At 40.8% G+C, this 26,435-nt stretch overlaps 1 protein-coding gene across 1 annotated transcript in view; it reads left to right on the forward strand.

Annotated features, from left to right (window-relative positions):
- The window catches only part of LOC124414152, a 184,852-nt gene that overhangs the window by 152,578 nt on the left and 5,839 nt on the right, over window positions 1–26,435 (forward strand). Inside the window, exons 4-9 of the mRNA XM_046895141.1 lie at window positions 9,571–9,732; window positions 17,043–17,252; window positions 17,914–18,174; window positions 25,141–25,257; window positions 25,409–25,522; window positions 26,112–26,255. Of these exons, the coding sequence (XP_046751097.1) occupies window positions 9,571–9,732; window positions 17,043–17,252; window positions 17,914–18,174; window positions 25,141–25,257; window positions 25,409–25,522; window positions 26,112–26,255 (1,008 nt within the window). The remainder of the gene's footprint in view (window positions 1–9,570; window positions 9,733–17,042; window positions 17,253–17,913; window positions 18,175–25,140; window positions 25,258–25,408; window positions 25,523–26,111; window positions 26,256–26,435) is intronic.

Here is a 26,435-nt window from a genome sequence, read left to right on the forward strand (position 1 = left end):
TTATCATCCCATTCCGCGTGGTAATATCGCATTATTCTCGCAATTTTTATCCCATCCCTGACAACAATGCCGATATGCAATCAATATTCCCTCCTCAGTTCCGCCCATCAGGCATCGAGGACAACAAATCATTTTTCAACCCCGAGTTGCGGGCATCACGAACGCAACGCGTGCAGGGGCAGATAAAAGAAAAAATGAGGAATTGGACATTCCCTCTTAAGGGCATTAATTGGCACGTCGCGTCGCTCGTCAAAGAGTTCTGTTCGGCCGTTATTGAACCGCGTCTAAAGCCCGTCATGATCCCCCAAGTCTATAAAGCCACTCTCCGCTAGTCGGCTGACGCCTTTTCAATTCTCTCGTAAATAGGCGAACCGGATACTCGGATGGTATCCCATTCTCGACTCGATGTAGGCACGCCTTTCCCTGATCATTGGCTTGTTGTTCATTGCCGGCTTAGGCCAGCCGCCGTCGAGTCGCCGTTAAGCTGAGCTTGCAGCAAACAGAGAAGGTGGAAATGGTTCTGCAGTTGGTACCAGGCATGCACACACAGTCCTGTAAGTTGGAAACATCCGGAACTCACACTCGTCGCGACGCGTCGCGGTGCCCGTACGTACTGAAGTTACTTCGCAAAGCTTGGCGGCAGACTTTTAATTACTCCACTCGTGGCCGTATAATAATTAATTAACGCCCACCAACCGAGACAAATGACGATTGTCGAGCGGAACAAACTTTCCTGACTCTAGTCGCACTCTCTCTCTCTCTCTCTCTCCATCTTTCTCTCTTTTTCTCTCAAGCTTCTCGACCTCTTTAACTCGTTTGCACTCCAGAGCGTCTAACATCTCGCCTGCTGTAGTCGTCAGTAAAGACGAGGAAACTGCCCGGTTTTACGAACCTTTTGATTATCGACTGATAAAGAAACGCCAGCGAGATCGGGCTTCCCGAACAGACGCATCCCGTCTGGTACCGGGAAATCGTTTGTCTCGGGGCGCAGGGAAGAGTTAAGCGCCCGCCTTCGCGGTGCGCGATCGAAAGATGGATGAAGGAGACTGACGGAATGAAAACGCCAGGAACACCCGTCGGGGTTTGAACGTTTTCTACGAAAGGTCTGCCGATACCCCGAACCTTGCCCGAGCCTTGAAAAGTTTTACTCGAAGAAAGGCAAGTTCATACTATACTTTACCGTTTCATCACCTCGTCGATTCTTAATTAATTATGACTGACTGTCGCCCCTCCCGCGGGAATTTATATCCACCAAGGCGAAGGAACCGGGTCAAATTCCCTTTCCACAATTTTCTTCTTTTCCTCTTGCTTTTCTCCGAGTAATAATTGAAATTGGATGAAATCAGACCGGACTTGATGTACGGTCACGAGTTAATTAGCGAGCTTGACGGTAACCGACTTCTCCCTGACCCATAGAAATGCGGATGAATACGTATAACGACGGTAAACATGTTCTTCGTTCCTGTCCCGTGACTCAAACGTCGCGTATACGTGGCACTCGGCCAAACTATCCCCGAGTTGTACCAACCGATTGCTAAAAGTTCCTGCAGGAGGTCGTTTCGCGAGCGCGCAAACAAATTGTTACGGTCCATGTCGACGATGAACCCGGGCACAGTAGCTATACCTGAATAGATATTCCGTTGCGCTGAAAAGTTAAATTCGAATTCGGCAAGTGGTCCGGTAGGTCGAAACGATTGGGAACATGGCCAGAAAACCAACCACTCTGCTAAATATTGTACCCAGATATTGCGACCATTCACAGTGCGATCAATTCCGAGTTTTCTTTTCCCTTTTCCTGGTCTCGCGATCCCGGTCGATTTCCATTCATTCATCTATTCAATCTCGCGAGGTGAAATTCCACCCCGTGAAACAAACCGTTACTTCCCTTCCGCATATATTGGCCTCCGCCTCGGATGAACAGCGGCATCCACTCAACAGACGTGTCTTAAATTAGTCGAAAGATAGGAAAACGGAGGGTCTGAATTTCTTCCCCACAGGGAGAAAAGCTAGCTGCGGAGACTTTAGGATCGTTCGTTCGTTCCTTCCTTCCTTCCTTGCTTCTTCCTTTCTTCCTTGTTCGCTCGCCTTGGGACCCACGTCGGTAGGAGAGGAGTTCGAGTTCATTTCGTGGCTGAACCGAGGTGGAGAGTGTGGTATAAGGTGGTGAACCAGTGAGGCAGTGAGCTAGTGAGGCGGTGAGGGTGAATCCCTTGTTACCGAGGATGGGGTTAAGTTAGATTGCTACAAGACAGATCATAAATATCTTCCAGCCCGTTCACGTTACAGTATCCACTTAGTCGTGTGGTGGTGAAACGATGTAGGTGAGTGTGGGTCTCGCTTCGTTTCACTCTTTCTCCCGCAGCTTCTACCACTATTTATCTATCTCCTTTAAAGAAAAAACAACAACAAAAAAAAAAACACCCCAGAGGGGGCCAAGGACGAACCGGGTACTTGACACGATTAGCGCGGCATATAACCCGAGCTTAATGAGATTAAATTTCTCCAAGAATCTAAACTGAACACCACAAACTGGCACTGCAGTCGTCAAGAAGAGGGAAATATTATTTTCTGGGTTAAAAGGTGGGCTCGTAATACCGCTTCCTCCGCAAGTCGAACCTACATTTATATTTAAAGGTCCGAGACTTTCCAGCTGACATCGGTTTCGTCCCTCCACCAAAAATCCTGCACATCATCCTCTTTCCGCTTATCCACGACTCTCTCCCTCTGACTTTCTCTCTCTCTCTTTCTCTCTCTCTCTCTCTCTCTCTCTTTCTTCGCCGTGGGAGATAAACTCAGGCAAATTTCTAACGACCCTAGACACCTGGTGTGGGCTTGAGCGGAGGCATTAAAACCACCCCGTTACTCTACTCGCTCTCTTTCCACAGTGTAAGGGAAAATCCTGGAACTACCTGCTAGGTAATAAGTCGACCCTTCGGTGCGAATTTCAGGGACTATATGACTCGGTGTGGTAGTTTAGCCCAGTGGGGAATACGAGCAGGCAAAACGACCCGGATGCTCCAATAGGACGGTTCGTCCTCCAGTCGAACGCACCATACTTCGATATACCCACACTACCAACGAGATGTATGTACGTACGAACACACCCGCGTTACGCTCAAGCCTGCGTCAATTCGTACGAATGCCCGTGCGAATGAGGAGTTCTATTGTGGTCCCGGTTTCGGTCGTTTATTTTATCTTAATAGACCAGAAAACGATAAAGAAGAGAAAATCGTCCCGCTATTTCCGACTCACTTACTTCCACGTCCCTCCCTCCCTCCCTCACCCCTTCCTTCCTTCCTTCCTTACTCTCTTTACTATCACTCGAGGTGAGGGATGATGAGCTAACCGATCTCTACCAGAAGTATAAAATGAAATCACGAAACACCTCCAGGATCAGGTGCAGGGCTTCCGGTATCGACCATCACTTTCGCCAATCGAACGCAACTGTTTTATCTCGAATATATGTGCTGATGCTACTTTCGGAGAACCGTAAAAGCTTCGATCAACGAGCCTTTTTACCCCGACTACTGGCCCGTCCATTACGCTACTTTTCCGCCATGTTCAATGGCGGCTTTTGTCGCTCGGGGGTGACTCGATGCAAACACAAGCTTGTAGTAAAAACCACGTTTCATCTCCTAAACTCCACGTCATCCCAGGCGTGATAATATTGTGATACATTAATCCCGAACGCTGGATAGATCCTCCAGCTTAATGTATTCGGTTATCACTTTATTACCCAACGAATCTAGTCTCTATCTGATATCACGTGCCTAGTCCAACACACATGAATCACTCCCTCGGGTCTCTCGAGCGATCATTTGTTTCCCTGTTCACTTCCTACTTTAGTGCTTCAACTCGGAAATCCAAAGGGTTTTCAGCGTTCGCTCCGGGTGAAAAGCGGGGCCGTTTTAAGGCTCGCGAAATTATCCATTAGAGCGAAAACCGGAGTTTGCATTTTCGTGTTTAAAAATTGAAATATATATACATATGTAGAGAGAGAGAGAGAGAGAGTAAGAAAATAAGAAAAACCGTTAAAGCACCAGCTGCATAATAATAAACTGGGTCACGTTTTCCTCAGCGCTTAGTTTTTAACCCTCTGAGGCTACAGCTGCACCAAATAAAGTTTGAACGAATTATTCTCCAACCGTAGTTAAGTTTGTGCTTTGACTTTATTTTCTTCCGTTTTCTCTATTCCTATTTAATATACACATCGTCGGATGACAATCGGATTGGACAGCTGGGTTTGTTGCTACAACAATTCTCACTCTTATTAGCATGACTGTGACTGCTGTAAAAGCTCTCCTCTTCTCATCAACGGAGAGCATTGGTCAGTTCGATTAGTTAATTACTGCACGCGCAGAGCTCATATATTCCGATTTAATTCTCTGATCAAGACTCCACGAAACGTCGGCCGTGTTTCAGCTTGCAAGCTCAAATAACTAACGATCGAACGGCTGTCTACGCGAGTAGGAAATTTATAGTACGCTACGGTATAATGGCGTTATACATCAGCCACCGAATGAACACTCAGATACAGATAATGCAGGTGAGGGCTGCCATAAAATATCCTCGAGTCTTCGCTATCTCCTCCCATTTTGCGTCAAGCTTCCACTACCGGTGAAAAAAAATTAATCCGGATTTTCTCTTTCTTATTCACCTGATTTCTTATTTAATTTAGTTTAGTATTTTAATTTATTTAACTATTTTTTTGTTTACTTTCGTACAATTGCAGTAGGGACTCTCTTTTCTTCTCCCAGTCATCTAGTTCTTTCCTCTTTTTCATCTTACTTCTCTAATATAAAGTCTGTATATATATATATATATATATGTATGTGTATTCCGGGCGTCGTTTTAACCTTTGCGAACGAGAAACGCCAAGTACACACTTCTGGCAAAGTTGAAACTCGTTGTTTCTAGGCGACCGACACCGGCGTCCTTCGCACGTCTTGCAGGTGCTGCTGTTTTCTCCTTATTAGCACTGTCTCGAGTGTCTCGAGAGGCGGAAAAGCCGACTTCGAAACGTTTTCACCCATATATCTTAAGCCTTGAAATTGACGAAAAAGGAAAGATTTTTAGACAGAGATGAAGAAGATAATCGGTAGGTAACAGAGCTGAGAAAAGTCGTTTATTATGTCCGACTGAACGAGCAACTAAGTTCAGGAGTTTCAGGTCTGAATTTTCCATCGTGGTACACATGATTATACATGTACACTACACACTAGCAGCACTTTGTGGTTAATGGGAAATTGTATATAGTTTCACCGCCATCTTGTTCTTCGAAAGTTTAATTACCTATAAAGTTTTGGTAAAGCACGAATGTCAACTTATTAAGATTGTTGTGAAGTTTTTATGGCTCTAGGCTTCTGACCTCATGGGTTCCGTAAGTAAATGCAAAAAATCACGCGACAGCGGATATAAATTATAACTAGCCAACTCAATTCATGGGTTCCCGGAAAATTTCGTACCTTAGCTTATACGTGATGAAAAAAAGGCAATAAGGAAAATCGAGCGAATCGATCGAGGTTATACGTACGTCTTGAAAACGAATTTTTAAGGAGCCCTTGCATATTGGATATCCACGGATTCAATTTCAGACTCGACCAGTAAGCTGACAGATCTGGGGCAGATCCGAAGGGTTGAAAGCTGTACTAAAAAATAATTAACTGCAAAAAAAAAAGAAAAATTATGAACAGATATCAAAGTTCCTTGACGAAAGTCTGTGTAGAAAGTTGTTCGAAATCCAAAGGACGTCACGGCGCTTCCAGCCACTCAACTTTCCCTAATTATATACGAGACGGGCCGACTTTTCGAGATGTTTCGTTTTATTGTTATTATTAATCTTTTCTCCCTGTCTTCCTACTCCTTCATTTTTCGTTCTCGTTTCGTCCTATTGAGAAGGAAAAAAAATGTATTAATTTCTTTTTCTTTGGTTTTTTTTTTTTTTTTTTTTGTTTTCATCTCGCATTTGAGGAAAAGGTCTTGCGGCTTCATCCGGTAATTATAATTCTCATTAACATTCCCACGGGGTGTGAAAAGCAATTAGCACCGTTTCGCGGAGGGGGGAAGAAGGAACGTGTTCGGAAAGCGGCAGACGGGCCGCGGTGTCGTCTTTGGTTCGTAAGTGAAGATACTACCTCTGCCAAGATTCATTGTACAAAAGTATTATAAGGTGCGACGGAAATTATACGGAGCTAAAATTATTTTAAAATTTTAACTTTCCTTATAACGTGCTCGCAATTCTCTCGTTATGCCACTTACCTTCCCCATAAACGTATTTAAGTAAGCGAGGAATTCAATTCGTTCGGCAATATAATATGTAATAGCACACTGTTTGATAAAAACTTGTAATCACGTGTCTACTGCAGCTGTGGCGAGACGATTTTCCACAAGATTACACGGCTGACTGCAAAAGCTGAGGTGAAACGGAAAGAAAGGAATCGAGACAGTGAACGGGGAACGAAAAATGATGCTAAAAAAAAAAAAAAAAAAAACGAATTAAAAATATATTAACGCACGAGCAATTTTGAATTACTTACGACCGGACGTCCCTACAGATCCGTTGCTTTTTCTTCTCCTTTTTTTTCAGCCTCTTTATCATCCTTTTAGTACGTAATAAAAATTAAATTCTTCCATCGGCTCTGTAGAAAGAAGAAATATAACTTCAATGTAAAATTTTGGGTAATTTTGTTGAGAATGTTTGTTATTTATACATCTCATATCCGGTGAAGATTTCTCCATCTAAATTAATAAGCTACTTCGTACCGAGTTGCGATTATTTATTTATTATTATTATTATTATTATTTTATTTTTTTTCTTTTGCACCACTTTTCCGACGCATTCATTAAACAAATGCTGCTGGTTTCTGTGTGTATTGTTAGAATGAAATTTTCTGTACCGCACATCGTTGGCTGATATTAAGATTGATGAGGAGGCGACGCGGCGCGCGGATGCAATTTAAGATCACCCATCTTCTCTACCTCCGTGCCTACAATCTGTTATTGCTTATCCAAAACGTGGGGCTTGCCGAAGCCTTTATCATTACCGCGGTATCCTTTGACGCAAAATTGGTCGAGATTGGTGAAAATGAAATTAATTATTAATAATTATAACCGGAAATCAACTTTTTTGTTACAAACATAGAAGAACGGATAGATGAATACTGCGGTTTACATTTTTTGAAATTTCTTGATCGATCATGAATTGAAATTGCTAATTGTACGAATCGAACGAATTGCAGTGTGATGTTAATCAAGGTAGCGAATTACCTGTGAACCGCCGATTTAAGAATGAAAAATAAAGGAGGCTAGGAGATTCGCACTTACTATGCGAAGGGTGAAAGTCCGAGTGAAATCCCAGCCGAAAAGCAGTGAAAAAGTAAAGCTTAACGCGAAAGAAAACTCTCGCTTACTCTCCTGAGAAACCGCTTTTATTCCTTCGGGTTTGCATTTCTGCATCGGGTACGCCCCTCGCCTGCCACGCCTTTGCTCGCCGTGGTGAAAATAAAAGATGAAGAACTACGGACAACTTGGAAGAAAACCTGCATTCCACCCTTACAAGTCACTGATAAAGCGAAGCTTCATTGGCTGTACTCGCACAGATATCCATGAGCCATAACAGATGCGATGTATAGGCATCACTTCCACACTCCTATACTTATATAATATTTCCACCCCCACACATCCGGTTAAACTTCGAGACGAACCGTAACGCTGTGTGACTGATTGATCGATTCCTTTTTGCTAAACGAAATTTATTCCGGATCCTGCATGCGATACCCTGCAATTCTGTCGTATAAATTACGCTCCACGTATCACTTTGCCGAGTATAACGTATACATGTATGCGATACATATGTGTACAGACACACATGTAGGTATAATCTAGAGTGAGTGAGTCAAATTCCGGAAATCGTTGGTACGAGCCATCGAAAAACGCCGGGGGTAAAGACGAATTCAAATCGAGGAGAAAATTTCTATAATGTGTATACATTTTATGCATATTCAATGTACAATGTATGGATAGAAACATATTACGTTGCGGACAAAGGAAATTGCGAGATCATAAAACGCCACGCTTATCGACTCTTTGATATCCCCATTACTCTAAGAGCACTCTTGCCTCTCGACTATTGCCAATAAAGTAAATATTGGAGCTTCGGGTGTGCGAAAAGGCGAACGAACAGCGTCTTATGGTGCACCGCCGTCTTTTCGCGCTTATAATACATATACCAATCGCGTCTCTAGCCTTTGGCACTCCATGGACTTTACTGCAAAGTGTACTTTGATCACCTTTTTCCATCCCCCCCTTATCGTGAGAGCCTTTCCATGATCACCTTGTCCGTTTCAGAGGTCCGAGCGTTACTAATTATTACTGAACGTGCATCAGCAGCCGGGTAAGGAGATGATTTTAATGAATTTTTAATGCTTGTTAATTGCGAAGCGATAATTACAAGGTAAAGAATGAACGAAAAAGATCACGAGGCAGAAGAAAATGAATTGCGTTAGTGTCTCTGAAAAAAAGTGTCCCTCTTTTTCATTTCCCGCGACGCGTCTACTTTCCGCAACGCAATTCTTATCGCCAAATTATGATCTCGATACTTCTTGCTCTGCACAGCTGCGCGAAAGTTCACGTAAACAATTTTTTCAACAACAATGGAAGAAAATGAAACCCCATGCAGGTATTGCACCGTGGAAAAAACGGAAGTTGAACTTATAATATATCCTGGTCCCAGCCAATTTCCGTTGTTAATAAAGGGAATCCTCGCACATGCCGCACAGTGTGCGCGAATTTTTTTCCCGCCCCCCCGAAATGTACGGGAAACCATTTCTGTAAGCAAAATGTCATACAGTACCTACATATCCACCTACCTGCGTGTACGTATGTATTTTACCGATACAACTGTAGGTATAGAAACGAAATTTTTTGTTCATTCTTCGCGGAAGCGAGTGCTGGATGAGAACGCTGTAAAGTGCAGCACGAAAGAGCTTTGCTCTGGTAACTTAGTTTGTCAGCCTTCCGTCGACCCTTCTAGAGTCTCGCTTACTAGTTTAAAACGTACCACGACCTTTCCCCTGGGATTTTCATCCCTTTTTCTTTATTTATTTTTCATTTTATTCATTTCTCTCGAATTTTTACCTCCTCTGCACGATGGGGCCTGCTTTTATTGTGCGAATTCATTTACCGCTCAGAACTGTACGTAACGTCATTTCTACATCGTTTCAGAAATTATCGGTACGTAGGTATGAAGTTCGTTTTCACAACTATACCTGAGAATAGTCTGTTATTTGTTATTTCAAGAATACATTTATTGTATCCAAGTTTAAACACTAACCTAAGTGGGTAAAATTATTATTAGTCGAATCGTGTAAACATTTTTTTTTTTATTTTCGTTTATTTCCTCTTTCAAATAACCCTGAACTGCGAATTATGTGTTTTTCATACGACACAAACTTCACACTAGTTCGTAATTGTGCGAATTTGAAAAAAAAAATTTAATACAGCTTTTAAATAACTCACGATCCATCCATACCTGTCTAATCGAGGGTTTATGTTTTTTTTCACTCTTTCCAGAGTCTACCCCAGACGCCGGCAGGATGTACCGGGGCCAAGGGTCTCAGCATCGGAAGTGCTGGAAGCGGTAACGTCGGTTCTGTTCCTGGTCCGGGGCTGGCAAATGGAGCCAACGTAGAACATCCGGATCCGAGAGATAGTGCCGCTATCAACACCGAGCACGTGAGTAAAGCAAAGCCGCCTTCGCCTTTTATTCGCCGCCTCCCCCTCGGCGGGGTTGCGCGTCCGTCCATTGCTCTCGGTGATTCCTCCGGTATATTTCAAAGTCAACCCTTGACACCCTTGAGGGCTGCGGAGGCAAACAGCGCCTACCCTCCGGAGGCTCGAGCCGGGTTTTGCCTCCTTGCCAAATCAATATTGAGGAATTTCCGCCCCAGACGCGCCCTTCGCGCTTACTATATTTGTATTTACATTTCTTCTACCCCCTGCAGCTTATACCAACGAGGGTGCCAGACAATCACCCAGTTGATATTCCTCGACGTTTCCACAATATTCAAAACGAGAGAATTCATATCCCGACCACTGTTGTACCTGTTACATACAGTATTATTACTGTTATTATATAGGGGCGCCCTTTTTACACACTTTTGCCATCTTATTTATTTATTAGTTTTTTTTTTCACTCCGTACGATCGAATCTTTTCTCGAACGAGTGGCGCATAAAGCTCTGGGGTTGGAAAATGCTACAGGCATGTGTAGTTGGTGGTGGCAAGTATATATTCGGACCAAATCATCGTCTGTTTCTAAAACTAGGCCACGCCGGTAATAAACGCTGAAACCTATAACTGCATATAAACGGTTTTATGGACGCCGCGTAGAAACGCGTCTACGCTTTGCTACTATTGCCATTTTAACCTAGCTGTGATTTAATCAACCTCCGGCAGCTGCGGCCACTCTCCAGATGCCGTTATATTCACTCCTCGCGTATCTCTACCCAATCGACGATTTTTGTACACTTTTGAAGTATTTTTAAGGGGCATCGTTTGACCAGCTCTGATAAATCGGGTAAACATGCAAATTCGTTCACGTCATATGGTTGAAAAATAAAATCGTCAAAATCCGTAAAAACTTTAGAACCAAATCAGTACATCCGCTGTTATCACGATCGAACGTTCATGCGATTATCGACAACCTAAAACCGGTTCCATTAACGATGCTGATGTTTTTTTTTCTCTCCCTCGTTCAAAGAGAAGGAGAAAATAAAACCATTATTCTCACAATCAGATAATTGGATTAAAACGTGACGTCAATCTATGCGTAACAACGTTTCATCCGTTTTTGACGAATCTTGTAATAATACATACTGCAAAAGTGAGCATCCAGTTGTAATGGCGGGGTCTGGTTTAGGGTTCAAATTGGTCATCAGGTTACCCCCAGAATTACTGGTATCCCGATAATTCCAGCTCTCCGTACACAAAATTACGGCTTGTTTGTTTAACTTTATTAATTTTAATCAGCTGCGCGGTTTTTATTATTTTTTTCACCGAGGGAGGGAGAAAATCAAGGTTTTGTAATATTCTTTTCTAATTTTTATTCGCAATGTTAAGCGTTATTTTAAATTCTATTTATGATATAAACACGACGAGAGAACGAACCGTGAGAACCAGTCAACAAAAGGCACCGCGCATCATTTTTAACTTTGACAACAAAAACGCTTCGTGAATAATTCACCCGGGAGTATAAGGCATATGTAAGGTATATATAAACTCGGATGGAGTTTGAAAAATTTTTCACCTCTCAACGCAGACTTTTCGATTATTTTATTCGCATACATGATCCCCTTTTATCCCCATCTCGAATTCACCCGCGGGAGGTTAGAAATCAAGTCGAGAAAAACACGGGGGCGAAACCTTGGCGTAAAAAACATTTGGCGCAAAAAGTAAAGAAGGAATAACTGGCAGAAAACGAAGAACAATGAGAGAAAAAGAGGGAAGCCTTCACCTTCGCGTATTGGTATTCGTATATAACGTGGGTGTGCGGTTCAGGTACGGGAAATTGCAAAAGGAATGGGACGAGGGATCCCTGATGATAAGATGGCGAAGTAATTTTCGGGAATCACCTTTTTTCCGGTAATAAGAGAATGGCGGTCTCCGCAGGGAGGCGCCCCCAGCAAAACTATTATTTACCGTCTCAGTTCCACGCGTTTCGGACCAGAACTCCGAAGTTATCTTGAACACCCTCTTGCCTCGATATAGCAGGCAAAAAACTTGATTAACACGCGTGGAATTTGTCTGCAGCCTCGCGAAGAATCGCTGGAAGAATGAAAAAACGGAAGGAAAGGAGAGGGAGAGAAACCAATCCAATGATTGCAACGTTTATTCTTTTCTTTTGTTTACACACGTTTTCCGTTTTTCTGTTTCTCCTTTTTCGGATGGGGGAGAAATTTTTCTATAGAACAATTCACGCAGCTTATAGCGTATAGTTTACACGCGTGAAGGTACATAACACACGGACAAACGGAACAAAAGTAAATGAATAAACAAAAATAAAGCCAAGTTTAATTAAGTCTGTATTGTATCACTCACGCGCTTGCTTTCAGTTTTCCATTTCGCAAATATTCGCAAACGTTTGTTCACATGTTAAATCAATGCGACATATGTATATATATATATATATACATATACGAGGATGCTGAGCTGCTGCTGCTGCTGCTGTTGCGCGTGTATTATACGTTTGAAAAATGAATATATATTCCACACTTCCATTGTCGATGAGCTGTTCTTTTTTTCTTCTCTTCAATTATTATTTTCTTTCTCGTGCCCTTTTCACTTCGTCAAAAATCTTCACCGAGTTTCGCAATATCCGTCGAGAAAATAGCAATAATTTTTTTTATAAGAAGAATCCGATTCAATATTTTTTTTACAATTTTATAATTCGTCTCCGTCAAAGCGAGCCCAAAGAATTTAACCCCCCCCCCCCCCCTCCCCCTCCATTGCGCTTTGTCGGGTTTATCAATCTGACCGGGCAACGATTTTGACTCTTTTACTTTTTATCCCTTTCGTCTACACTTTTCTTTCGTTTTCTTTTTCTTTCAATCTTTTCATTTCTACTCCTATTACTTCCCATTTCCTATTTTCATCTCCCTCGTTCATTCCCTCTCTCTTTCCATCCTGTTTCTTTGTTCTGTTTTTAGTCTCATTCTTTTATGTTTTGTTCCTAATCTTTTTATCTCTTTCATTTTCATCGGCTGCCTCCCAGTCCGTTTGAACGATTCCGTTCGAAATTAAAACCTTTATCCGACAATGGGTGCACCGTCACAGCTTCGACGTCGGAACGCGTCTATCGATATATATATATATATATATATATATATATATATATATATATATTATACCTATATTCATCAAAAATCGACAAACCGACGCTGATGAACGCCGATCGGCGTATAGATTTATCTCCAAACAGAGGCATTTTTGAAAGCGCACAAAAAGAGACGTAGCTACCCTACCGTTATTACTCGTCCCGATCATAGTCCGCGGTGTATGACTGCAGGGAAAATTAAAATCGCTGACTGTAGATGTGTGGGAAATTAAACCGCGAAGAAAAGACTTCATTGTTTGCTCGGCCATTCCCTTCGGAATTTGAATGGGCTGCTTTGTACATACTCACTTTGTTAGTATAACGTCATAACGCGATGGTACCCATAGTACATCCACAATATATATGTATACATATACATATATGTATATATATCAGGGAAAATTTTCAACATTATACCAACCGAGTACATTTCAGAATCTCGTTTCATTTTGCTGCAGACCATTGTCCCCGCAAGGATGAACATTTCGTTTCATTTTCATGTCGTTTTTACCACCATGCAGTATATTAAATTCACAACGTTTGAATAATGGTTCATGTAATGTACATGGGCATGTTAAGCGTGGAACTGAATCGTATCAATGGAATCAACGCGTCAAATGAACATTCAGCAAGGATGCACCTGCACCGGTAATACGTACCTATAACGTAGGTATATGTATAGGTACATACCCATGCCGGAAGTGGGAGCTTTTTAACCGAACCTCTTAAACTCTCCGCTTTAATATTCACGAGGGTGTTTTCATCGGCCGCACAAGCTTGCCGGGTGAGGGCAATAAAACGCAATTTTCTCCCCGAAGATTGGTGCAACGTCCCGAGGGAGCGGATGGCTGCTGGTTGAACGTTAGAACATTGCGAGTACCTAATACTACCTTAACTTAACCAGGGTGACGTTACGGAGGGGGAGGGTGAAGAAGAGAAGATGAAGGGAAAATAGATCCGGTGAGATATTGGAAAGTGCACGGAAGAAGTGGGTCACAGTTTAAGAGAAGGATGGGGGGGTAGAGAGAAGGAGAAAAAATGTATATTATAAGAAAAAAAAAATCGAGGGAGATAGAAAAGAGAGCAAAAAATTTTTAAAGGTGGGGGGGATTGATTCCTTTTTCCTGCAGGTTCACCAGACGCTGATCGAGAACTTCAGGTCTATGTATATATATACTTGCCTATGTAAATATCATGCATATGTATATATGGTACAAAAGTTGATAAACTCCTACAGGATACCTTCGTGCTGTCCTGTAACAGAATGGCCGCTACTCTTAATTGGTATCCGTTATCTTGATACAGAAATCTACTTTTTCATGCAGAATTATATATAGTTATAATAATGATTAAAAACAAGCAATTAGGAAATACAAGTCTTAAACGTTTCCACCTTTATTTTACAATATTATGCAATATTCTAAATTGCTTTTTTTTCATTTGCCTTGGGCAATTAACTCTGAATTAATGTTCGTATCGCGGGTTGCTTTGCATCTGTGGGGAAAGAACGAAAGGGTGAATACCTGACATATTGGGATTTGTTTGCCATGACGTTTGTTCGCCTGTGTTTTTTTTTTTATCTACTTTTAAAAACTTTGAGAATAGAGAAATTATTCTTTCTCGCTTCAAGCTGTAATTGGTCAATTTTTTCACGTTTTTTAAACCTTAATTATATTTTTATACATTTCTTTTATCTTCTTTCCTACTGGTATGCAAAGTCTGATGTGAATCATTTCGCAAAGTTTTAAACAATTTTCGAAACACGAAGAAAAAAAAGACAAACTCCGCATAAATAATTTTAGAAACTTGTCTTATAGAATTATTTAAATCTTTCGGAAATTAATTCTTATTTTCGGAAAGTTTTAGCTAAACAGACATCGCTCATTGCTAAGATATAATAAGCTAACGGAGCAACTCGGCTTTATAATCTCATGTATTGGTAAAACACGGTGTTATTGTTACTGTTATTTTTACACGCATTGTTTTATTCTTATATACCTCGTATATATTTTAATGCGCTTGTAAAACGACATTAAAAGTCGTTGAATTATATCGTTTATGTTTTCATCCGGCTCTTATTTCTCCGGCGTCGTGTGGCCCTATTATTATACAGTCTGCAACAGCGTAACCGTGTCGTAAAAGCAATCAAATTTTCTCGCAACTTTTTACCCTGCACCGCAACAACCACCACCTTGTACTATAGAAGTTTCTATGTTTTTCCGGCGTCTAATTTCCCCCACTTGGAATACGTTATATGTACAAACTGCAGTATACCATTTATACGAGTTTACGGTGCCTCGGGTTAGCCAAGCTTAATATCGTGACCCGAGTACCTTTTATTTTGCAAATATCCAGTAATTGTAGAAGGTCTCGTATAATAATAACTTTATGTCTACTCCGTAAAATGAAAACTTACAAAGATTCATTTTTCATCCGGAATTAAGATTCGCGAAAATTAACCGCAATCAAATTATATAACCGTGGAAAGGAGGTATTGAACAACCCATGGAAAAGGAAACAAACAGAGATACGAATTAAAACCTGAAACAATTAGCTCTACAGCATCGCGGAGTCTTATGATTGCAAAGAAGGATAATAACGAATATTGGAAGAATAATTTCTCCCTCGTTCCCTTCTCCTGTTCCTGCAAACCACGCTTTCAAGTCACCCGCTGTTTTGCCACATCAATATTCATTACACTCTGCCGATTATTCCGCATACGCGATATTCAAAAATGGAAAAGATACGACGAGTAATTGAACAATAAAAAGTATATTGAAAGAATTAGCTTGTACGACGAGCCGTCGATTTCACCTATAAGTTTCAATTCCAGCAAGATTTTATCGATTGACTTGCAAATTGCTTTGGGAAAAATTATACCAACGTCGGTGATATTAGAAAAACCGTAAATGAATACTTTTATTGAAAATAAGGAATTCGAAATACACCTGCGATGTTTTTATACAAGTAAAATAATGACAAAAACTTTATTTGCCAATTATCAATTCATTCTCGAAATGCCTGTTTCCCAATGAAATTATGAAAATTATATACCCCTGATCATCTCATCATGCAAAATTTCAGCGAGATTTTTCAACCCGACATGTCCATCAAAATCGGCGTTCTCTCTGTGCGATGCTTTGAATACATTTTGGCACATGACAACACAAAATGCAGCAGAGACCGGAGCTTAAAAAACCGCAGCGAGTGTTGCGGTCGGGTTCCCCGTCTCTCTCTCCCTCTCTCTCTCTCTCTCTCTCTCTCTCTCTCTCTCTCTCTCTCTCTCTCTCTCTCTCTCTCTCTCTCTGTTTCATCCTCTCGCTTAGAGGTGACGCAAAACGAGGGAAACTGAATTTGTGACAAAACAGTAGACCCTGTCACCGACGCCACGCGCCTCGTAGCTAACTTTTTACTAGGCCAAACAAACCCCGGCAACCCCAGACGAGCTTTTGTTGGCCTGCATGCAGAGCTTGCGCGAGATTTCCTTGGCTCAGATTTGACTGAAACCGAAAACCGTGAGCCGAAATGTTTTTCTTTCCTTCTTGTCACCACCTCTGTCGCATTTTTGTAAAAGAAATCTCGTCCTTATCTTTTCTTTGCTGTCTTTATTCATTCAACTCATTACAACTTAGGCAGGTAGGTAAAAAATTTCCGCGTTATTTACGTACTTATACTGCAGGTGCCACGTATAACAATAATAACAACAACAATAACAATAATAATAATGCGTGAAGGAAAAACGAAGAAAGTATTCCAGGGTAAAAAATTTGACGCGGTGGTCGAGTAGGTTGATTAAAAATGACGAGAAAAGTTTGATCTCACGATCCAACTTGAATCCGCTTCTTCGTACACCTATCTACCTATACGTATACATTTATATCCTATGATTATAACCAAGCGAGGATCTCTCCGGGAAAACTTATCTTGGTAAGGCAAATTTGTCACAGATATACCTGTACGATATACCTGCTACCACTTGCCGGAGGGACATCAAGGAAATGTTTGCACGTGTAAATTAGTTTCTCAATTTACTTTCAGTAACGTACAAGCAGCCCCCACATAGTACCTAACTGACGACTTATTACAAGGATTCATTTACCGAGCTTGAAAATAATAACGACGATTAATCCTGCCTGATAATTTTTACGCTATTCCCAAATCATTTTGTACAGGCGCTGGTGTATCGGGATGGGAATCTGGTTTCGGGCTCGTTGGAGGCTCTCGTCCAACACATGGTACCAACCGAGGATTATTACCCGGATCGCGCCTACCTCTTCGCCTTCCTCCTCAGCGCCAGACTCTTCATAAAACCACACGAGCTCCTCGGCGAGGTTTGCGCCCTCTGCGAACTACAGCAGAATCTCACCGGCGAGGGTGGAAAGGTGAGAAATATGAATTTTCCACGATCATACGGGGCGACTTACTTGAAGGTTGCCATCATTTCGCTGGCATGTAGGCAACCCGAGTTACACTAGTTATTTCTGAAAAGACTCACAATCAGTGATATATAGTTGAAAATTGTAGTGCAACAGAATTTAAGTTTTAAATTAGGAAACCTTCAAAGAAATCGATCCCATCTTACAAGGAACATCAGTTTGGTGTCCCCCTCTGATTTCGTTTATACTCATGTTTTTTGTAAAACATTGAAAACTAAGAGACACGTATTTTTTTTATCTGCGAAAAAACGGTTCAAAGGGGTGAAAACTACCCCCAAAGATCGGCACTCAACAAGTGATTTCTTGACGTGCTTCGTGTATTTGAATGAAATCAACACTGAAATGATTTTTTAATGAATAGGAAAACTTCAGCGTTAGTTTCATGCAAATGAAAGAAGTCTCTTAGTTTTCAATGGTCTACAACATACACGAGTCTCAACGAAATCAGAGGGGACACCAAACTGATGTTCCTCGTAAGTACCTATATATTTGTATGTCACATCGATTGGGTTGGGTATATGATAAAGACACTGACAATGACGATGAGGTACTTGGGGTTGATCGATTTTCCCAGTAGAATACAACAGAAATAATTTCGGTTAACCAGGAGAGGCTTCATCGGTTCGTTCCAAGGCTCGTCCAGCTCTTGGCCGAGTGGACGGAGACATTCCCCTACGATTTTCGGGACGAAAGAGTCATGGGTCACGTGCGGGCCATCACCCAGAAGGTGGCTGCCGTTGACGCAACAGCAAGACAAGAGGTTTCGGCTCTTCTTCAGAATCTTTTGCTCAGGTTAACAGCCTTGGAAAGGTACGAGGAAGGACTCGCAAGATTAGCGACCGAAGCCGCCGCCGAACAACTCACTCAGGTAACGATTGCAGCAGGTGTGATTCCTTCTTTCCTTTCCTTTGCGTTGCCTGTTGGTAAGCAGTTTGTGTGATTCGCTTTCGCATAATCTCTGTGTAATATAATGAAACGTTGTTAAATCACGAAATTCTATACTTGTGTAATATAAAAAGTATACAAAATGAGCGCGTTTGAAATCGACGGAAATCGTGAAATCGCGTGTTCAATCTAATAATTGCGAGTAAATTGCGTAGCGCCTTATTCTGGTTAGAGAGAGAGAAAGATTTCCGGTAAATCTTATGACGAAGAATTTCAATTGGCGAAAAAAATCCTCCTCTTTCTCGTTCTTGTTTTTTTCTTTTCTTCCTTCTATTACCGTTTTTTCATTCGTATGCGGAGGAATAATTAATTTTTTATCTATATTATGCTTCGGCGAAACTGGTCGATTGATTTCAATGGAATTAAACCAGCGCACATTCCGTACTTCAACTTGAATAATGCCGTTTGTGGTTTCTCTCCGCGGTTTCCTCAACTATTCAAGCAATTCAATCTTGCACAACATATACTCGATACTTACCCACCCCCATGCATATACTTGTTACTTTACATGTGCATTAGTACGTATCTATAATAGACATACGCTTATATCTAGCCACGTTCCTATCTACAAACACGCCCAACTATGCCATACACCTCACTATACCTCGCCAAGATTAGATTATGGGTAATTTCTAACTGAATTTTATACTTAGTATAGTTACACACGCTGCCCGTAACGAGATAAATGAATAACCATGTTAAATCAGTTGGAAATTTCAACGTTACGTATCAATGTATACGCAAAGTTTCAAACAAAAATTGTTCAAGTTTTCTGTTCAGAATAACTCTATATCTCTATTTTCAAAAAAAAAAGAAGCTATCCGTATTATTGTGCTTTATAGTACTATTATTTATTTATTCATACCATTACCATGAAAAGATTGAATCCATCAAAATTTGAGTACCGAAAACACGTTCAAAATGATGTTCAATCGGCTTACGTCGTTTTTGTTCAACTCTGGAATGAATGAAATAGCGTGGGGATTCAAAAAGGATTATAAAATAGTTCAAAAAGCATTTCGCTCCGTTTAAAAGCTTCCTTTTTCTTCTACCGTAAAAATTTCTTCCATAAAATTTTCCCAGAAAGGATTTTATATGAGAGATTATCTTCAGCAAAGCGAAAAGCGCTAGATAATTTCTTTTCGAAACTCTAGTCGTGTCTTTTTGATCTATCTTGAACCTTTAGTTAGAACTCGCGTAACTTTTACGATGAATTTTTAATAAGGGCTTTCTTCACATACCCAGTGAATTAAGAGGTGAAAAAATCGTACGAATAAAAAAATCTCAAACTTTCCGATCCCTTCTTTTTCTCTTTATTTTCCGCATACTTTGCGTAATTTTTCATCTAAAAAAATACGAGTCACTATCAGTAAGACCACGAACTCTTCAAGCATCATGGTAATTTTGTAAATTTATACATTTCCCAACAAGTTTCGCAAAAAATGGCTAATCTCGGAAGGCAGGATTTTCAGAGGTTTAATATGATCCCTGCTTTAGCAGTCGTGCGTTTATTAAGGAAAGGGAAAAATTGAATTACGCTACCCCGAACAAATCAACTCTGGATGTTGTCACACCGTAAGTAACGAGTGAACACAATTAACATGTCATGTGGTTAATACACGAGTTGGCATGACTTTAGTGACACACAGTGCTCGGTACATAGTGTTATAAAAAACGAGGGGAGTAGTTGGTCCGGCGGGTGAGAAGCGCGTGTAGAAAAGAGCAAAAGAAAGGAAAGAGAGGTGGGAAAACAAGGCTGGGAGCTTAATTGGAACGTTCGCAATTCTGCTGCGGGACTAAACCGCACACGCCCAACTAACTTTCCGCACAGAACTGCAAGTGTTTGTTCTGCTGAAGATTCTCACTCGTGGTTTATACCCGAATGTAACTGGAACCGATATAAATCCCCGTAAAGTTACAACATTTTGGAACATTTAAAACGTTACGCTAAAAAAAAAATCATCTCTTTAATTTGGCGAACAATGTTGAATCGAAAAATATCATTTTTTTCCCTCAAGTTTTGAGTTAAACAAGTACTCGCTTCCGTATTTGTACACTTTGACGAGACATCGTTACGTTATCAAATTGGGTATGTAAAATAGACGTGAAATAGGATTTATCAAGTATGGAATAACAGTGCAATCCATCCTTGATAAATAAGATTCTAATTTCAGCGATATTAATTCGAAAATACTCTTCTGCAAAACTCAAGTTCGAGACTGTTGCATAAGTACACACTATGAAAAACTTGACATTTTTATTTATTTTTCTGCTGACGCAGTATCGCCTCCACAGACGTGATAAATTCGTACAGATTACACCTTCTCCAAGCCGTGGATAAACGAAATTTCGCCTCCTCCACGTTGATTATCGGGGGATAAAAGTCACGTACCTATAGACCATCGAGCAAGGGGAATGTATATGTATAGTCAGATAGGTTATAGGTCGATTCAGGGATAATGTGTATAAAGAGCGGAGAAGCGAAAGGGGCAAAAAAGTTAAGAAGAAAAGGAAAGAAATAAAAAGGTAAGAGGAGAGGATAGAAAAAGCGAATTTTTTGAATTAGCGTCGTGTTTTCTTTGCAAGGAAAAGTAAAACCTGCTGCTTCTGCTTCTGCTGTTGCTGCTGCTGCTGCTGCATTGTGTACGAGAGGACAAAGATTCGCCATAAAAACGATAAGAGAGGACATGGCCTGCCTTATGAGAAGGCTTTGATGCTCCTCCCCGCAAGCACACACAGCATTTCAGCTTTCGGGGGGTTGAAATGAATGAAAATAGGGACGGTCGAACGGAAAGGGTGAAATAAAAAACGGATTCCACGGTTTTGTCGACGATTATTTTCTCCGGACCAATTATTGCGCGCCGTATATATTATACCTATACGGGTTGTGTAAAAAATTGCGTTACGTGTGTGTGTGTATATATATTATTAAATATATGTATATATATATATACATACGTGTTTTCCACGGGAGGTCCGAGCCGACGCGCCATGCAGCGGGGGACAAAATTGCTCGCTTGGGTATTTTAATGGAAAATCTATACGAGCTATATGGCCGTTGTTCCGCAAGCTTCGTGTACGTATAAGCGCGGAGGAAACGCTGCGGTGCGTATTTTCACCGTCGCGTCGCCTCTTCGTCACTTTGTTGTCCTATATATATGGTATTATATCGTATGAGGTTGCATAGTCAAGGCAAAATTCGCAAAACGGGTGACTTTGCCCAGTTGACAGTAATAGAAGAAGGCTCGCACGTTTCTCGAGGTCGTTATGAGTAAATGCTGGATGATATTTGTAACGTCGATAAGCACAACTCGCCTTACAGCTTTGCAAGGCGGTTCTATTAAATCTTTGACTTAACCCCGCCGCCTAAAGTGCTTAAACGTTATCGCCTTAAAGCCAATTCAAACTTCCGCGCTCATAACTAACTACAGCCAGTTACCGCCCTCTTCAAGGTGCTCCTGATGCACTGTCCTTCCTTCTGTATACATAGATATACATATGGGGCATTCCATGCCAATTCGACCTGGGTTTTACCATTGATCTCTCAGATTTGGCGCGCGATTTTTTCTGATTGATCTTACTTTGGAAGGTACTCGTTTTTTTTTCTGTTTTTCAGACTTAATTCGAATTTTGTACAATGTTTAGAAACGATTTTATCAACCGAACAAAATTAAAAATTTGAAAAAACTCTGGAAAATCGTGCGTCAAATATCAAAATTCTTATGCTTGGACCCGGAGTGGACCGATTTTCCCTTCTTACTGTTTTCAAGCTTTTTCCGAAAAGAATCGTTGAAAAAATCAAAAGCGAAAGTCATTTTACTATGGATAGTTACTCAAACATTTTTATGTGTCACATCAGATTTTTCTAAATCTGTTCGCGCCTTTGGCGATCTGTGTGGTTAAAGACACAATGCCTAGTTAGAATATAGTTTCAGTACTAAGAATCAGAGGGCGGGCGGGTGCCGTTTGACGACGTCCCGATAATCGCGAGCGCGCGAATTTCGGCAGATAAGTTTCGGCAGTGAGCGAGTGCGGACCACAGACAACTTGCGCGTATTTCATAACCCGCCGTACACTCGTACGGTTTACGGCTTGCAATCTTTTTTATCAACAAAATAAATAGGAAAAAAAATGGCTTGCGAGAAATCTGAAAATTTTTCAAAAATCAAATGTGACGTATAAAAATGTTTCAGCAACCATGCATAGTAAAATGACTTTCGCTTCTAATTCGCACCAAATCTGAGAGGTCAAGGATGAAACCCAGGTCGAATTGGCGTGGAATGCCCTACATACATATATACAGGTATATGCCCAGATACGACTCTCGTAGGCTGCTGCGAGAAATCTCTTTTTTTCTCATCGATTTTTAACGAGCCAGAAATTTTTTTCGTGGTCCTTTCCGGTCTTCAGAACTTTACCAACCAATAATCCTCTTTCGCGCATTTCTTTCGGTGAAGCGAATAACTAACCGATTCAAGGGATGAGTCATAATTTGTACTACGCGGAAACGAAGTAAATTCAGATTGAGTCACGTCGCGTGCATAGCAAATTTTCTTCCCAGTAGCGATAAACGAACAAAAGACGATGCAGAATATCCAAAATTCGTTCCAGCCTATCGGACTTCGAAATAAAGATCTTGTAATCAATTCGTGCATGGTATTCCGTCAGAGATTACTCGATGTTTTCTGTCTCGACTATGCACACAACAAAAACGATAATTAACGCTCAAAGTTCCCAGACTATGAAACCCCTAGAATGGTAGAACGCGGGCAAGCATAACTGTTACAACGCTCATTACCCAAACTGTTATCCAGTTTCAATGAGCCGTACACAACGAGGAGAGCAACAACAACAGAATTGCACTTCGTAGCTTTCGCGGGAAACCTCTTATAATACACTCTTCAACATCAAATTTCCCGATCCGCCAGCGCAACTTAGAATAATTATATACCAAAGTAACAACTTGGGATCAATTTACCAAACGTTTTAGATAGACATATTGCGTGCCAAAAGGGCGTATGAAAAAAAATTTCTACCATTCAACTTAGAGTCGCTCAAAACATAAACGTCTGTAAAAAAATTTTTTGATGTACTAACACCAAAAGGGTGTATAAAAAAAATTCCAAAATGATTACTAAAAAAAAAAAATCATACGCCCTTTTGGCATTTGGCACGCGATATATATTAATCCAGTTATAAAATTTAGTTACACTCGTGGTCAAATTGCCAGAGTTACTCCATCGATGTAGGAAACTACTTCCAAAGCTGTTATACTCTCGGTTAATTTGGTTACTTGCCAAAGGGCGTAGCGTACCTACTATTATTCTATTGCCCTGCAGTTAGATACACCAAGCATTTGTAGTAACTTGACTGCCGTGCTTGATATAATATCAAACTGCGATTTTAATCATCGATACCGTATGTTGCCGTAATGATTTTCATTTTCGTTGTTACCATGTATTTAGATTTTTATTTTTTATTGTCAAACGAGCGAGAGGAGATTGCACCCCAGCAGGAAATTGCCCCAGATTTATTGAGTGGGATAAAACACGTTAGAGGTTTAATATAAACGATCTCGGGAACCCTGCCGCCCCCGTGAACCAGAATTTGAACCTTCATTTTGTCATACCGTAACTGTACAATAACAACGCGATCCCTGCACTCAGTAGATCCCAAACTTTTTCACCCCCTTCTGTTTCGCATTATTTTTTATTCACTACATTTTTTTTAATCAATGAAAACGGCTCTCGACTACACTCACGATTATCGGGATTTTAGGGAACACATGCTATTCGTGAGGTAAAACGATATCACAACAGCATCGGCGAAGACTGTAAAAGAAGAGGAAAACACTATGTAAATAATAAAATTGAAACGTTATAGATCCGAATCGAAATGAAATCGCCGCTGCAGTACGATTTTGGTGAACAAAAACGTGGTTTCAAAAAGAAATATCTATTCTACTCCGTATGCATACAAGCGTGCAGAAATACATGTATCATCCTGAACGTGGCGAGTATCACGTTTGCTACTATGCAGCTCTAATGAATTTCACCCTCTCTTTACTACCCCTGTTTTGTCTCCCTCTGTGTTTCTTTCTTCTTGAGGATTTACGAGCGAATCGGGCGATTGTTGCTTGTTGAGTGTAGCAAACCGTCGTTGGGCGGTTTATTCGCAAAATGGTTAAGAGCGATTTGGGGAAGAACTGATTTGGCGCTTAAAATATCGGAGAATTTCCAGCCTAATCTGCAAACCAGAGAGTGTTTGCCCGTGGCAATTACAAATCCCAATATTTTAACGCTTCTCCTCGCGAGAGACGATCGCGAATGAAAACAAACTGAGAAGGAAAAGCGCTGATCGTATGATGGAAAGACCCAGATATCATCGCTTTTAGCCCCAGTTCTTGCGAAATATTTATCAGGCTTTGGAAGAGCGAATAAATTTTCCTCCTTATTTATACACGGTGATAAAAAATTAAAAATTATACAACCTACCGCGCACGCCGAATCTACAATTATTTACTAGCTGGCATATTAACCATCATCCCTGTAGGTATATAATAGATATATAATTACATATTATAGAAGTACCTATAACGCGACAAGGGAGCGGGTTGCGGAACTTGCTGCACGTGTAGAGAGGCGAATGGCAAACCCCCTGGGGTAGAATGGTGTCCGGGAAATTTATGTTTGACAGCGCACCCGTTCTGCACTGAAACCCTTCTCATGCGTGCATGTGGAGGATTTGCACGAGCCTGTCTCCGGCTTCGTGTGGGTGAAATGCACCTGAATCATAGTGAATAACACCGGCGCGAAATGCGCAATTATAACGCAGAACCGTTCACGTCTCGCACGCTGTTGTGGAAATGAAATTTTCACCTTTTTTCCAGGTCGACGTCACGGAGCTTTGTCCATCGGCATCTGTTCTCGCTCAGCAACTCACCCACGTCGAATTGGAACGACTTTCTTACATCGGTCCGGAGGAATTTGTCCAGGCATTCGCAAAGGTGAGTCTTCTAATTTCGAGTGCAGATAGGGAATGTTTTCGCACATTTCTATTAATTTTTTATATCCGTCGTAATAATACAAAAAATGCGGGTGTGTTTTGGAAAATGAAAACGTTATTTTGAGGGAAGTCTTTTTTTTGCTTTTGTACAGGAGTCACCGCACTTGGAAACGTCGTTCAAAGATATGAAAAAGACCAGAAACTTGGAATCGTATGTGCAGTGGTTCAACAGACTGAGTTACTTTGTAGCAACAGAAGTCTGCAAGGTAATTTATGATCTTTTTAATATATAATTTTTACGTATCTAATGGAGAAAATTGACAAGTTGTCTCGACTTTTCTCGCAGTGCTTAAACGCTTCTATAATTTTACAGCGTAATAACAACGGTTAGAAATATTATTCATAGAAGTCAGAAGGTGCAGAGATACCGCGAAAGTTTACTGGAAAAGCTTAAATTATACTTGTTTTATTTGTATATAATGTTATTTTTCTTCTTCTCATTTTACTTCCCGCTTCAAGTTTTCCATGGCTGAGTATGTATAAGAAAGTAAAGTTTTCCCCATAGCAGTCTCTCTCTCTCGAAGGATGACTAAATATAAAGAGCAATGAAGAGGGAGATGGAACGCGAAAGCGAGAGTGGTGGAAAGATTATCAGATTATCCGATTATCACGGTGCTAGAAAGTTCTCTCCGCCCTGCGTTCGCCATTTATTCACTCGCCTCTTTTTTTCCTTGCGTTTTCTTTTTCTTCCTTCTTATCTTAGAAGTAAAGCGTTTAACGATAATTCGATTCAATACAAATTTGAAAAACTCGATTATCATTCTTTCTTCAAACCGTATTTCCTCCCTCTTTAAGCATGCAAAAAAGAAACAACGAGTAAGGGTCGTCGAGTACTGGATAGAAACGGCCAGGGAGTGTTTCAACATCGGCAACTTCAATTCTCTCATGGCTATCATCGCTGGTCTCAACATGTCGCCAATTTCTCGGCTGAAAAAAACCGTAAGTCACAATTTTACATAATTACATGTTTCCATGTTCTACAGAAGCTACCTCTTCTCCAACATAAGTATGTATAAATTGCAATTGAAGCGAAATCCATAACACGTTGAAGTAATTTTAAAAATTATGGATTCATACAAGATTTATGCACATATAACGTCGCGACTTCTAATATATAAA

Source organism: Diprion similis, chromosome 1 (assembly GCF_021155765.1).
Source record: "Diprion similis isolate iyDipSimi1 chromosome 1, iyDipSimi1.1, whole genome shotgun sequence".
NCBI lineage: Eukaryota > Metazoa > Arthropoda > Insecta > Hymenoptera > Diprionidae > Diprion > Diprion similis.